Source organism: Takifugu rubripes, chromosome 18 (assembly GCF_901000725.2).
Source record: "Takifugu rubripes chromosome 18, fTakRub1.2, whole genome shotgun sequence".
In the NCBI taxonomy this organism is placed as follows: Eukaryota; Metazoa; Chordata; class Actinopteri; order Tetraodontiformes; family Tetraodontidae; genus Takifugu; species Takifugu rubripes.
This window is the reverse complement of record NC_042302.1, coordinates 386979-401558: the sequence shown is the minus strand read 5'-3', so window position 1 is coordinate 401558 and position 14580 is coordinate 386979. Positions and strand designations below refer to the sequence as shown.

Below are 14580 nucleotides of genomic sequence, written 5' to 3'. Positions count from 1 at the left end.
AAAATTGAACGGACCGCCTCCGTCTCTTTTCTTCCTAACAGTCTCTGAACTCGTCAACACTATTGGCTCCTCCCACCAGTTCCTCCTTAAATACAGTTGTTGACTTCCTAGTCTGGTCTGGTTCTGCTTACCCAGCAGCAGGAGCTCATCAGCGGCGCATCGGAGACGTGTCGGCGGCCAGGGCTGCAGCCGGGGCATGCCCTGCAATGTTCGACCTAAAAGGAGGCTGGAACCTGTCATTCGCTGGATGTGGTTTTCTGGGGATTTATCACATCGGAGTCGCCAGTTGCCTGCTGGAGAAAGCGCCATACTTAGTGAAAGGGGCCACCCGGCTGTACGGGGCCTCGGCCGGCGCTCTGACCGCCTCGGTGCTCGCCAGCCAGGCGGCCTTAAGTAAGACTCGCCGCTTGTTGTGAGTGCGACGCTTCTCTGAAGGTTCTGTCGTTTGCTGTCGGATATGACAGGACAATAACACAGGAGTTCTGTTATTACAATATACTTACAAATAGAGCTTTCTCGACATGTTTGAGCCAATGTGCAACAGGACATTGTGTCCTCTTCAACAAAATGGACCCAAAAGAGTCAAACTGCCAGATAGAGGTTATTTTAGTAAACGCGGTAAGATGTTTGAAACACACTTTTATTTCAGTGTAATTAATTAGTAATTACTGCCGGTGTAAGTGTAACAGGCCCAGATGATTCCTGGTGACACTGTGAATTTTAAGAAAGTAGAAGACCGTAAGAGCAGTAAAGGTCTTCCCAGAGTCACTTTGACCAGGGCGAACCTGAGCGAACATTCTTCAGAACTTCTAAACCCTCAGCGAAATCAAAAATGCTGCTTGAAGTGTATTTCCACATGTTGGTGTCAGTCTATCAGTAAACAAGCTGTGAGTCAGGTTAGCTGGTGGAGCTCTGAGGTTAGATCTACTGTCACGGCAGCTGCTCCCTATCAGGCTGAAGGTATGGATCTGCCAGAGACATCCGGCTGATAGAAGCTCTGCACTCATTCATGTCCAGCACGTGATTAGATGTATGTGGAACTGATATGGGCCAACGTGTGGGACTGACTCATATCAGACGGTGACTTCGGCATAAATGCACAGGTAACTACTGGCCGTTGGCTCCTGATGCCTGGGGTCAGTGTAGCTCCAGTTAGCTTAGGTGGTTTATCCTTCACCCAACCAGTGCTGCTGTAGATCACAATATTAAAAAGGCACAGTCCTTCACCAAAGCTGCTCCCTCTTCTCTGTCTACAGCCAAATGCTGTGAAGATGTGATTGAAGTGGCCAAGGAGGCCAGAAAGAGGAACCTGGGCCCTCTCCATCCGTCCTTCAACCTGGTCAAAGTGTTAAAAACGGGCCTGAATCGTGATCTGCCCAGTGATGCACACATCCTGGCCTCAGGGAGGCTTTGTGTGTCCCTTACCAGAGTCTCTGATGGCGAGAATGTGCTGGTGTCGGACTTCAGCTCCAAGGAGGAACTCATCCAGGTGTGAGGAGCCATTTTTGACATTTCAGTGGTCACTGTGAAGTTATAGCTCAGCCCTGTTTCCACAGGCTTTGGTGTGCAGCTGTTTCATTCCCATCTACTGTGGCCTGATCCCTCCAGCCTTCAGAGGAGTGGTAGGTACTTCAGTCATACTCTCACATTCTTACCAAAGCCCCCAAAAGAACCCTGGCCAGGATGTGTGGCCCCCACCCTAGTTAACATCTGCTGAGAGGAACCGTGCTGAGCTTCTCCGCTGCCAGTCCTCCTATCTGAAGGGAATCTGCTTTCACTTTGTGCTGCTGACACTTTATCAGTCCCAGCTGGACTTTGTCAGCCATGGAACGGCAGAATCAGACGACACCATTCTGTTTGTCCTCACCACAGCAAAAACCATTGAGACATGTCGAATTTTCCGTGTTGTGGTTGTGAGGTGTCCGAGACACCGGATCTTTGGTTACGTCATGCTACAAAGGTCCGGACACTTGTTCTGCTATCCAGCTTCTCAGGATGGCGTCCACAACGTGTCTGTCGGGTGCAAATCGGGTTGAAATTGAGATAAACAAGTGGAGTCTGATGCAGGCATACCTCAGACTGAAGCTGATGGGGTTCCTGTGTGCCGCCTAGCTGAGGAACCTCAGCAGGCACCCAGAGATCAAGTTGATTCATGAGTGACTGGCTGGCTGTAATTAATAATTAACGTGCCACGTATACACCTTTTTTATATGTGCTTGGTTGTCGTGAGGAACTGAAAGCAGCGATAGATGCCACCAGTGGAGATAATGGCGGACGCAAAGGTCTGCGGTGTCCCTAGCAGAGATAAAGCTAATCTACAAACACACCAGGATCATACGTCCCCGCTGCATCAGCAGTTTCACAACATGTGTGAGTGTGCGTGCTTGTTCCTGCCAAACGCCGGATTCAGGCTTGGGAATCACTTAATAACAGTGTAATAACAGTCATTTGCCACATTTTCATCATCAAGCAGTTGGCCTAGTCTTGTCCTAGGAATTCTTAACGTCGTTGTTATTGTGAAGAACCTGTAATACAGGGAGGGCTGAGTCCAGTTTTACTGGTGGGCACCAGTGAGGCTGCTGGGCACGCCTGGGCCGCGGCCCCCATCTGGCCTAGATTCAGACCAGCGCTGAAACACGGAAGCCGTGACATGTCTGCCAAGCTGTTGGCTTTTGCAGCTGCTAGAATGAGGTCAATTCCCTCCGAATGACAGTTTAATCTCTTTAAACCAGAAAGTCATCCCTTCGTTTCAGACTAAGCTTAATCCTTCCATCAGATCTCACATCTACGGAGATGACCTTTGACCTTTGCACTAATAGACAGCACATCTGTGAAGCGCGCATTATCTTTAGTGACCGTTAGCGGTGCAGTTATGTGATAAGGCCAGGGGCCACCTACAGAAAGGAGGTAACTGGTGTGGTCACTGGATCCACGCCCCCTTCTCCCAGCACCTCATCTCAACCACAATGGCCTGTCAGTCATTCCCCGTTGTCATGCTAGGCTTCTAATACGTGTGATCTCATGAGTGAATGTCGGTCAGATCCTCCCCTCAGTTCCAGTCAGAGCCTGTCTCTCATCTGTGGCCCTCCTTATCTCAGCAATTATCTGCTCCTCTCTCATAACTGCAACTGTCCTTCCTTCAATACCTATTGTACATATTCCTGATGAGGATCAGATTTGAACTACCCATAAACTCCTCTACAGCACACAAACTGCACTGATGAAGACCTCCCAGTGAAGGGACACCAGCAGAAGGTCTGTGCTGAGCCACAACCCACCATCCACTCATCTATTTATCTACTGGCATTCTTAAAGAGAGTTCATTGGATTCTGGTTGGACGTGGTTGAATCGTATCAGACCTGGTATGTTTGCAGGTCTGCTGAGGGCTGAGGGTGGTGTGAAGATAGTTTAGTGTCCAGAGGTTAAAGATCAGAAGTCAAAGATCACCTGAGGGGTGAGCAGGTTCAGCCCAGAGATACAGTAAGGGCAGTGATCAGACCTGCTTGGTGGTGCTGAGCCAGGGTATCTTCAGGCATCTCATGAGACTAGCCTTCGAGACCTTTTTTCTGGATTTAGAGTCTTCATTCATTGGGTTTAGATCCTCAGCAGGGATGCTAGTTGTCAAGACTGGCTGTGTAGGGTTAATTTCAGTGTTTAAAAAGCTGCTGTCTGCCTGGTTTCTGTGCTCAGCGCTACGTTGATGGTGGGATCAGCGACAACCTGCCCCAGTCGGAGCTGAAGAACACCATCACCATCTCTCCCTTCTCTGGTGAGAGTGACATCTGTCCCCGTGACAGCTCCACCAGCTTCCACGAGCTCCGATTCACCAACACCAGCATCCAGATCAACCTGGGCAACATGTACCGTCTCAGCCAAGCCCTCTTCCCCCCAGAACCCAAGGTAGGTGGTCTGGTGTCCGTCTGACACCACACTTGGACCTGATGTGGGCGGAGGCAGCCGGGAGGTAGAGATGTCTGAATATTCCGGGAGGTGTACAGTACCTGTGGGTAGGATCATCCAGCTACCCTGTGAACCCCCCCTCCCGGTCTCAGCTGCATCCACCCACTCTGCTGCTGTAGTTATTAGAAGTGTGATCTGGATGTTTTCCTCGTCTTGCTTTTCTCTCTGTGAGGTGCTGGTTAGGTAACCTCTCAGATAGCTGCCCTTTGAACTGAATAGTGAGCGGCTCTGTTCCGTGTTGTTGTTCCTCATCGCTTCCTTCACGGGCTCTTGATCTCATCATTATGCAACCGGGGGCACAAGTGTATATGGTGAGATCACGTGTGTGGCCACAGTACCGCCTTCTGTAGACCACCTGACCCGACAGGCCTGGATCAGCTACTCCTGTGAACTGAGCACTGCTCACAAACACGAGCATAACAACATTCTGTTTGAAGTCAAACAAGCAGAACTATGTGTCCTCTGGTCCGCTGCACCATCTCATCAATAGGTTCATGTGCAGTGTTCCAGAATGATCACGTGGATCTCAGTGATCCAGTGGGAAAGAGTGTTGCTGACACAGTAGCAGGGGGAGAACCAGGCCCACATGATCAAGAGCCATAAATCACAGCTAGATCACATGACCATGGTCCCGTTTTCAACTATTTTACACATTATTCACAGTAATCACAGTAGTTACATCAACGACAGTAGTTACATTAATCACAGTAGTTACATTAATTACAGTAGTTACATTAATCAGAGTATTTACATCAATCAACAGTGGTTACATCAGCTACAGCACTGTGAGAGGACTCTTTTCCCAGGCGTCCGTCTCATAACCACCTTGGTGTTTCTAGTTCTATTACACTTCTATTACTTATCTATACACATGTGCATAAGAATACACATCTTTAAAGCTTATTCTCTAGTTTTTTGGTTGTTAGTTTAGCATTTCTGAAGGTTAAAAGTTGAGATGTAAAGCAAACGTGAGGACAAGGGTCTCTTTAGACAGGATGGTCTTTAATAATGGTGTAACAAGAGCAGTAGTCATCAACAGTGAAAGACATCGTGTGTTTGGCTGTGGTCATCTCCACAGGTGCTGGCTGAGATGTGTCAGAGTGGCTATAAGGACGCTCTTCGCTTCCTCCAGGAGAATAGTGAGTAAGCGCCAGCACAGCTTTGTGCTTTTAGCTCTGGACAACCTCACCCATGACACATATGCTGTGGGCAGACCTGCTGATGCTGGAACGTCCCACCTCGGGCCCCCCTCCCCTGCAGGAGAACCTGCACACCTGCTGCAAATACACCGAAACCACCAGGGAGTGGCTGTTGCGGAGGCTCCGCCTCCTGGGCAAGCAGCACTGGTGGATGGATGAGCAGATCATTCTGCCGACACCTATCAAGAAAGGTGAGAATTCATAACACCCAGTAACCCAGTAACACAGCCAGTCACACGACCAGTCACATAGCCAGTAATATAACCAGTAACACAGCCAGTAACCTACCCAGTAATATAACCAATAACATACCCAGTGACACAACCAGTAATATAACCAGTAACCTACCCAGTAGCCCAACCAGTAACCTACTCAGTAACCCAATCAGTAATATAACCAGTAACCCAACCAGTAATATAATCAGTAACCTCCCCGCTAATATAGCCAGTAACGTACCCAGTAACTCACCCAACCAGTAATATAACCAATAATCTACCCAGTAATATAACTGGTAACCTACCCAGTAACTCACCCAGTTACCCAACCAGTAATATAACCAGTAACCTACCCAGTAACCCAACCAGTAATATAACCAGTAACCTACCCAGTAGCCCAACCAGTAATATAACCAGTAAGCTACAGAGTAACCTGCCCAGCAATATAAACATTAACCTACCCACCAACCCAACCAGTAACTGACCCAGTACCCTACCCAGTAACTGACCCAGTAACATACCCATTAACCCAAACAGTAATATAGCCAGTAACCCACCCAGTAACTCACCCAATAACCCAACCAGTAATATAACCAATAAGCTACACAATAACCTACCCAGTAATATAACCGGTAACCTACCCAGTAACCCAGCTACTAATATAACCATTAAACTACCCAGTAACGAGTAACCCAACCTGTAATATAAGCAGTAACCTACACAGTAACCTACCCAGTAATATAACCAGTAAGAGCTGTTCTCTGCCCTGCATCAGTCTTCTGTGAGGCCTGCCAGGACAACTCCGGCCTTTATGACAAGGTGTCCCAGATGCTGCCGGTGAGGGTGGCCTCCTACATGCTCCTGCCCTACACGCTCCCAGTGCAGTCAGCCTACTCTGTGGCCCAGAGGTGAGTGCACGTGACCCTTGAGTGAGCGCTCCAAGACTGGGACGGATCAGCTGGAGCGCTTCAATTCCACTGACAGAAGCAGGTGAGTGATAAGGTGTTTTGCACCAGGTTTTTGGAGTGGATCCCCGAAGTGCCCGATGACGTGAGCTGGCTGTTCGGGGTGGCGGGTGATGTGTACCGACAAGCGTGGAGAGGATCCGCCGCCGGGTCTCTCAGGTGACTCTTGGTGTTCGTGTGCAGTCATGAAGCGCTGAGGCAGATGAACTGAGCGCAGCTGTTGACTCCACAGTGAGCCGTGTCTGAGGAAGTGTCTGAGTGCACCGCCGCTGCCCCTGGAAGGTGACGGCCCCCTGCAGAGTGACCACCTACCTGCCCTGTCCAGCCTGGATCTCCACAGCAGCTACTGGCAGATCCCCAAGTCGACCTCCCCTGCCTCCCAGCACCATCCTCTGCGTGTCTCCTCTCCTCCACAGCAGGTCTGCTTCTTTGTTGGCCTGCAGGATGAAACTGACAGACCAGAAGGGCAGTGACCGGGACCCTGACCTCAGCTCTGTTTCCACGGAGACGGAACAGGGCCTCTCTAATGTATATTTGTTAAAGAACATTCTGGACAACCCACAGCTGTTTGGCTTCTAACACGTCAAACACGGATGTTTTAAGTTCCCAGTTCATCTTGATTTGGCTTTGATTTAATCTCTTTCATGTTTTGTTTGATTTTCTTCTCTAGAAGGTTGTTCAGCATTTTCCTGTCACTCACGACACCTAACAGAAGCAGAAGTGCAGTTGGAGCTGGAACATGTCTCCCTGGACGATGATGTCCTCTGCGTGTACATATTAATTTATTCAGTCATGTTTCTTCCGTGACTTCGGTCCTATTGATCAGTTCTTACCCGTGATTGTTGGATTCTGGAGCGGTGTCGTTCTTCTTGAGCTCAGTTTGATCATGTGATCTCATGTGGAGCCGCTCCATGATCTTCTCGTCGGCCCGCCACAACCAAGGGTGTTCACCGTGGTGTCCTCCCTCACTGACGTCCCAGCAGCATGGCACCCTTGATTCCCTTATAGTCTATACATGTGGAACTATTAACTGCCTAAAGTGACCTTGGGTGACCTTTGTTGACCTGCAGAGGTTATGACGTAGGACCCAGACCCAGGAGATGATCTGCTGTCTTCACCACAGCCATGAAGATGTCCTTCATGGTGGAACCTGCTGGGTCAACTGTGTCCAGTCTGATTTCTGGACCAGACGTGTCTGAGTGTCCACTTAATGTCCAGCTGTGATGTGATCAATTAAACAGTTGAAGAGATGATCAGCGTGTTGCTCTGTGTCAGCTGGAGCGTTGAGTTCTCTGATTTCCTATCTGACTTGGTCCTTAGAACAGACAAAGTGATTATCATTGGAGACATTAATATCCATGTAGACGTTGTAAATGACAGCTTTAGAAATGGCTTCATTTTATTGCTTGAGTCAGTTGGTTTCCTCCAGCAGATAAATCAACCAACTCATAACTTCATCCACACCCTAGATCTAGTTCTGACTTATGGTGTTGAGGTAGAACATGTGTCAGTGTTCCCTCAGAACCCACTCCTGTCAGATCATTCTTTGATCACTTTTACATTTATGATTAAGGATTCTTCTATGCTCAGAACAAAGTCTTACTATAGCAGATGTCTTTCAGATAATGCTGTAGCGAAGTTTAAGGAAGCAATCCCTGTGCTGATCCCAGGACCACCGTGTGTTTCCCCAGGGATCAGTCATTATAATCTTAGCCCTGCTGAGGCTGACTCTGTTGCTGAAGGTGCAGCAGCCTCACTGAGAATCACGCTTGATTCTGTTGCCCTCCTGAAAAAGAAAATAGTAAATCCCCCTGGTATAGTTCACACATTAGGACCCTCAAGCAGAAAGTGCGAAGACTAGAAAGGAAGTGGTATTCTTGTAAAATAGATAGCTGTCATGTAGCCTGGAAAGACTGTCTATTAGTTTACAAAAAGGCCCTCCGCAAGGCTAGAACACCTTATTTTTCATCTTTAATTGAAGAAAACAAGAACAACCCCAGATTTCTTTTCAGCACTGTGGCCAAATTAACCAAGAATCACAGTGTTTTAGATCCACGTATCCCTTCTTCCCTTAGAGGTGAACACTTCATGAGCTTCTTCACTGATAAAGTTCTAGCCATCAGAGAGAAAGCTAACCAGGCCATCCCTACAACTGGACCATCACCGGATGTGCTGACCGTGGGAACATACAGGTTCTCCAACGAGCCCTTAAACTCCTTCAGCCCTATATATTTTTCTGAGACATCTTCGCTAATTCAGAATTTCAAGTGCACCATGTGTCTTTTCGATCTCATCCCAACACACCTGTTGAAGGATATTTTACCAATGTTGGATCGCAATACCTCACGTGTGTCACTGCCGATCCGCGTGTTCTCTGAATGAAGACTTCAAGAAGAAAAATGCCAATTTCAAAATGTATGTCACCAGTGATAGGCAGTTCTATCCTGGACCAGATCAATGGTTCTTTAGTGACAGGTTATGTACCCCGGTCCTATAAAGTGGCAGTGATTAAGCCGTTGCTTAAAAAACCATCACTGGATCCTGATGTGTTAGCAAATTATAGGCCGATATGCAATCTTATTTTTATCTCTAAAATTCTTGAGAAGGTGGTGGTGACAGTTACTGCAGTTACTGGAGCACCTGCAGAGGAACAGCCTTTTTGAGATGTTTCAGTTAAGCTTTAGAGCTCATCACAGCACAGAAAAAGCACTTATTAAAGTTACTAATGATCTTATAGCGTCAGATCATGGAATGGTCTCTATGCTGGTTCTGCTGGACCTCAGTGCTGCTTTTGATACAGTTGATCACAGCATCCTGTTACAGAGACTGGAACATGTGATTGGGATTAAAGGGACAGCACTGGACTGGTTTAGATCATATTTATCAGATAGATACCAGTTTGCTCATGTCCATGGCGTTCCCTCTTCATACCGTAGGGTTAGCCATGGAGTTACACAAGGTTCTGTACTTGGACCAATCCTTTTACCCTGTACATGCTTCCCTTAGGAAACATTACTTGGCAGCATGGAATAAATTTTCATTGTTATGCTGATGACACTCAGCTTTATTTATCCATGAAACCAGAAGAGACAGAGAAGATAGTGAAGCTTCAGACCTGTCTTAAAGACATAAAGTCTTGGATGTCTTCAAATTTCCTCCTCCTTAACTCAGGAAAAACTGAGGTCATGGTGTTTGGTCCTGAATCTCTCAGGGATAGATTAGATCACATGATCACTCCAGATGGTATCTCATTAACATCTAGTCTCTCTGTGAGGAATCTTGGAGTAACTTTTGACCAAAATCTGTCCTTCAACTTACACATTAAAACAGTCTCTAGAAGTGCCTTTTTTCACCTGAGGTACATCACAAAGATCAGAAAGCTACTGGCGCGGCATGATGCTGAAAAGTTAGTCCATGCATTTGTTACTTCCAGGCTGGACTATTGTAATTCTTTATTATCAGGGTGTCGAAACACCTCTTTAAAAGCCTCCAGGTGATCCAGGTGAGCCCAATAGACCACTCCGCTCTCAGAATGCTGGTCTACTTGTGGTCCCCAGAGTCTCTAGGGGTAGAATGGGGGGCCGAGCATTTAGCTACCATGCCCCCCTTCTGTGGAACCAGCTCCCTGTCCAGGTACGGGAGGCTGACTCCATCTCTACTTTTAAGATTAGGCTTAAAACCTACCTCTTTGAAAAAGCTTATTGTCACTAATTCTGTAGTCCCAGTTATTATCATAGACAGACAAGTTATCATCCTTAGGGGATCGTCTAATCATTAGGTTACCATCTTAGTTATGCTGCTATAGGCCAAGGCTGCCGGCGTCCAGAAACATGATCACCTAACAGGCCTCTGTCACCCCACTGGGTCATGGTTTCCTCTCCTCTCCTCTCCTCTCCTCTCCTCTCCTCTCCTCTCCTCTCCTCTCCTCTCCTCTCCTCTCCTCTCCTCTCCTCTCCTCTCCTCTCCTCTCCTCGCCTCTCCTTTCTCTCTACCCAGCCGGCCATCAGCAGGTGGGTCCCCCTACATGAGCCTGGTCCTGTTCAAGGTTTCTTCCTGTTAAAGGGGAGTTTTTCTTTGCCACTGGTGCTTGTTGGGTTCAGGCCCTGGGATTCTGTAAAGCGCCTAGAAACAATTTTGATTGTAACAGACGCTATATAAATAAAGATTGATTGATTCTCATTCTTCTATTTTTATAATAAACATTCAGTTTAGTTGGTTTAGTCCGAGGATGTTAATCATCATTGCGGTCATAAAACCCAAGTTTTATCGACGTATAAAGAGCAAATAAACATCCTTTAGTTCTTAAATTGATGCTTAATTTTCGGTGAGCACATGACGTTCACGTAAGTGTCCAGTAGGGGGCAGACAGGAACAGGGCCCCACGTGATCCGGCGGCTGCACTGCGCATGCGCGCTGGTTCATCACACTCATCAGCTGGAGGATGGCGGAGGATGCGCGCGAGGAGCGTGTGGCCGCTGATGGCCATCCAGGCTGCGAGGCACAAGATGGCTCCCAGCTGTCAAACAAGGCGGTAAAACTCATTGAGACCATCTGCTGAGGAAGCTTTTAAAGGTCGTCTTTACGCCGCTCCGCCAGAGAATGGTGGAGAGGCTGGAGACAACTAGCTTACACGACTTTTTCACACAAGCTAGCTGGGGAGAATTTGCTCATGAAAACGCTTTAAAATTAGTTTAATGTTTATGCAGTTCTAGTAAAGGTTGCTTCAATTACTGTTTGGGTAGAAAGTTGCACCTTTGATGCTCAGCAAGAAGAAGGTTAAAACCAGGCAGAATGATGTGATTTAATGTGGAAAATGATAATAAATGAATTTCCATGACGTTGTCCATGAAAAGATGAGGTTTGACCTGTCTGTAGTAACCACACGGTAATAAAGGTGGGGACGCATGAAGGGCAGTGTGTTCTGATTGTGTCATTGGATGGTGCAGATGTTGGACGAGGGCTCCGGGCTCCTTGGCAGGATGGAGATCTGCATTGCTGAGGCAGAGAAAAGGAGTGGTAAAAATGCCATGAGCATGCAGGAGACGTTCACCGTCTACCTCATCGAAACGCGGTAGGTCTGTACCTACAGCCTGGGCTGAGAGCTTTGGCCCAGCTCTAATTTACTGTCCTGTTTCCAGGCTGACAGATGCGGCTGCCGATGGCCGTAGTCCGGCCCCCAACTTCCTGTGGAGGAGATACAGTGAGTTTGAACTTCTGCGGAGCTACCTGACGGTGACCTACCCCTACATTGTTGTTCCTCCGCTGCCTGAGAAGCGGGTGAGTTCAGAGCGGAACCCGGTTCAGCCTTCTGCTCTGCGGGGCAGATACAGGCTGTGGAGGCGCTGCGCTTTAGCAGAGATCCCTGGAGTGAGTATAACAGGACGTCTGATGTGTTTGAGTGCAGGCTGAGTTTGTGTGGCACAAGCTCTCTGCTGACAACATGGACCCAGACTTTGTGGAGCGCCGCAGGGTTGGCCTGGAGAACTTCCTGCTCCGTGTGGCGTTGCACCCGGTCCTCTCCGACGACAGGATCCTCCACCGCTTCCTAACTGAGGTACACTGGTGCTAGGAAGCTTCCCAGTAGGTCACATCATCTTCACAGGTCAGTTTCTGATGGATTCCTTTGCTCCTGTCTGTCCCAGGAACATGGCTGGAAGGAAGTAGTGTGCGATACCGGGTTTCAGGCCAAGGTAATGTCAGGTGGAGCCTGTGAGTCCTGGTAATTTAAAGCATGGTACTGTTGAAAAACGGCCTATTTTTACCGCTGTTCAGGCTGACTCCAGGCTGAGAGCTCTCAACGCCAGCTTCAGGGTGAGAAACCCAGAGAAGTAAGTGGGTATTTCTGTCACAGCATCTCTCTTCTGTATTGACTACCTGCTGCCATCTAGTGGTCATTCTTACCACTCAGGTTGCCATGTTGTCAGCCTGAATTGGACAATGTCCACAGTGAGCTTCTGTGTTGACTCAGTGTTAAACAAAAGAATCAAACACCTGCATTTTCCCCTATAAGTGCTAAAATGGAAATGAAACCCAACCTTGTCAGCCCAGTAAGGTGTTTTGCTTCATCTACACTGAAGGTGTTAAGGTCACCGCAACCTGACAGATGTGAACTTTGTCTCGCTCAGATGTTTCCTGGAAATGAAACACTACAGCGATCAGCTACAGTCCAACACGGCGCAGCTGCTCCGCGCACGAGCGGTAATGTTTAGGGGCTGAGATCGCCTATCAGGAGATACCTACCACCCTTCTGAGGGAACAAGCGGACATTTGTTGTCTCTCTTTCTTTTCTAGAGGGTTGCAGATCGACTCTACGGCGTTTACAAGGTCCACGGGAACTACGGACGAGTCTTTAGGTTTGAGTCCAAGAGCACTGTACCAGTAAAACCAGTAAAGTAAACCCTTGTCCCACTTCGTGGGGATTTGAGAGGTTTACAGACAACTTGAGTGTGAAGGTCACGAGTCCACCGTTGATTATTGTCACCTGCAGCGAGTGGAGTGCCATCGAGAAAGAGATGGGGGACGGCCTACAGAGCGCAGGTCACCATATGGATGCGTGAGTAGATGACTGAGCCTTTGTGAATGATTGAGATGTTTAGGTGACACCAAGCAGCTGCCTGAGGTTCACAGCCTGGACACTGCTGAGCTCCGTCCCTCATAATTGTGGAGGCTCTCTTGCAGGTACGCTGCCTCCATAGACGACATCTTGGAAGAAGAGGAGCATTATGCAGACCAGATCAAGGAGTACCTTTTCTACTCTGAGGCTCTGAGGTAGCTGCAGCTTCTTACGCCGCAGGCCTTCACCCTGTACCACGATAACGCAGGACTCCTCTGGTGTCTGAAGCTGACCACTGTTGTTGACGTGTCCTTAGAGCAGTGTGCAGGAAGCATGAGCTGACTCAGTTTGAGCTGGAGATGTCCTCCCAGGACCTCGTCTGCAAGAAGCAGCAGCGTGAGGAGCTGGCTACAGGGGTAAAGCTCCCACGCTTCTCTCTGTCCATGTAGGCTCTCCGTCATCTTTAAAGCTCTAGCCAAGAGTCCTCTCTGGACATCCGCTCAGCTGCTTCCAAAAGTCCAGTTGACTCTTCGCTGCAGTTTTGTGGACTTATTTTAGTTCCTGGCTGAGCTGTTTACAGAACCCTGTAGAAACTCTGTAGAAACCCTGTAGGAACTCGAAAGGATCACTGTGCTCTCCTGTGCTGTGCAGATTGTGCGGACGTTCTCCTTGAAAGGAATGACACACAAGCTTTTTGGCCACGAGGCTCCTGAGCAGAAGGAGGCTCGACTCAGGCTGTTGGAGGAGATGATAGAAGAAGGAGAAGAGACGGTCAGGGTGAAAACCGCTGAGTGGAGGTGAGACGCACCAAGATGGGTGATGATGGAGGGATGGGTGATGAGCCTTTTAAGCTTTTATTGTGAAAGCCCGAGAGACTTCCTGTCTGAGCCTGACCTGTGTGCTGTAGGGAACATGTTGATAAAGCCTGTGAAGAGATGCGGCGCTTCAAAGAGCAGACGGACCGGGACCTGCGAGAAGCTCTGGTCAACTACGCCGTCATGCAGATCAGCATGTGCAAGAAGGTAGAGCGCCACACCACATTTCCACATCCACAACACCGCTGAAAGCTCCTCCCCCTTGCAGGGAATCCAGGTGTGGAGCAATACCAAAGAGTGCTTCCTGAAGATGTGACAGGCAGCCGTGACCCTGGAGGGGACCACAAGTGACCTCCTGGTTGAGTTGGGGTGCGGTTGGAACTGGAGCGAGCAGTCAGTGCTGCAGGTCCTGCTGTCCGTCTTTGTCTGTCTGTCCGTCTGTCCACTGCAGCTGGCAGCTCCGTTGCTCTAATGCAGCGCTCCTTGGACAGATTCTCTCTCTTTTATCTTTCAAACTGCATTTTAAGAACATCCTTCCTGGTTCTGGTCCAAGGCTTCAGGAGTTTCTCTAAGTGAACTGGAGAACCTTGACATATGCTTTGGACCTGTGTGTGAGTGTGTTTTAACACTTGAACACCACGCCCTCATTTAATCTGATTACTAATAAATCCTACATATTTAATCCATATTTGTTACCACTGGTGTCACTTGTGTGAAGACAGATATGAATGAATGTTCAGACCAGGTGACCAGGCAACAAACCGTCCCCAGTGGAACCTGTATCGAGACGCTGTGGGCATCACGAAGCCGGACTGGAGTTGCCCCGCCCATCAGCCAATCAGAAAATAGCATACTGCTGCCCACGGGGAAAT

The 14580-nt window shown here is 48.4% G+C and overlaps 2 protein-coding genes across 4 annotated transcripts; both read left to right on the top strand.

The window, feature by feature from the left end:
* Positions 1 to 105: 105 nt before the first annotated feature.
* pnpla3 (patatin-like phospholipase domain containing 3) lies at positions 106 to 7593 on the top strand. The gene is made up of 9 exons (XM_003972633.3): positions 106 to 393; positions 1257 to 1489; positions 1557 to 1622; positions 3692 to 3901; positions 5040 to 5100; positions 5175 to 5351; positions 6151 to 6283; positions 6392 to 6499; positions 6573 to 7593. The coding sequence occupies exons 1-9, from the start codon at positions 207 to 209 to the stop codon at positions 6811 to 6813; spliced, it is 1416 nt and encodes a 471-aa protein (XP_003972682.1). The 5' UTR covers positions 106 to 206; the 3' UTR covers positions 6814 to 7593.
* A 2849-nt stretch (positions 7594 to 10442) lies between these two features.
* LOC101063817 (sorting nexin-4-like) lies at positions 10443 to 14341 on the top strand. 3 transcript variants are annotated; one of them, XM_011613125.2, is made up of 14 exons: positions 10443 to 10871; positions 11287 to 11411; positions 11479 to 11617; positions 11745 to 11894; positions 11983 to 12030; positions 12113 to 12168; positions 12466 to 12538; positions 12632 to 12693; positions 12828 to 12893; positions 13019 to 13108; positions 13210 to 13309; positions 13545 to 13690; positions 13801 to 13915; positions 13986 to 14341. In XM_011613125.2, exons 1-14 carry the CDS (start codon positions 10782 to 10784, stop codon positions 14022 to 14024), a joined length of 1299 nt encoding a protein of 432 aa, XP_011611427.1. In that variant the 5' UTR covers positions 10443 to 10781; the 3' UTR covers positions 14025 to 14341. The 3 variants fall into 3 exon arrangements, with proteins under 3 accessions (XP_011611427.1, XP_029681265.1, XP_003972683.1); XM_029825405.1 differs by having other exon boundaries at positions 10444 to 10868; positions 13977 to 14341; XM_003972634.3 differs by having other exon boundaries at positions 10446 to 10871; positions 13977 to 14341.
* Positions 14342 to 14580: the final 239 nt, after the last annotated feature.

Coding starts and splice junctions, on each gene's coding strand:
- pnpla3 (XM_003972633.3), top strand. CDS start 207: ATGTTCGACCTAAAAGGAGGCTGGAACCTGTCATTCGCTGGATGTGGT. Junction 5,101..5,174: donor TCGCTTCCTCCAGGAGAATA/GTGAGTAAGCGC, acceptor TGCTGTGGGCAG/ACCTGCTGATGCTGGAACGT. Junction 6,500..6,572: donor TCCGCCGCCGGGTCTCTCAG/GTGACTCTTGGT, acceptor TTGACTCCACAG/TGAGCCGTGTCTGAGGAAGT.
- LOC101063817 (XM_003972634.3), top strand. CDS start 10,782: ATGGCGGAGGATGCGCGCGAGGAGCGTGTGGCCGCTGATGGCCATCCA. Junction 11,412..11,478: donor GTCTACCTCATCGAAACGCG/GTAGGTCTGTAC, acceptor TCCTGTTTCCAG/GCTGACAGATGCGGCTGCCG. Junction 11,895..11,982: donor TCCACCGCTTCCTAACTGAG/GTACACTGGTGC, acceptor TGTCTGTCCCAG/GAACATGGCTGGAAGGAAGT.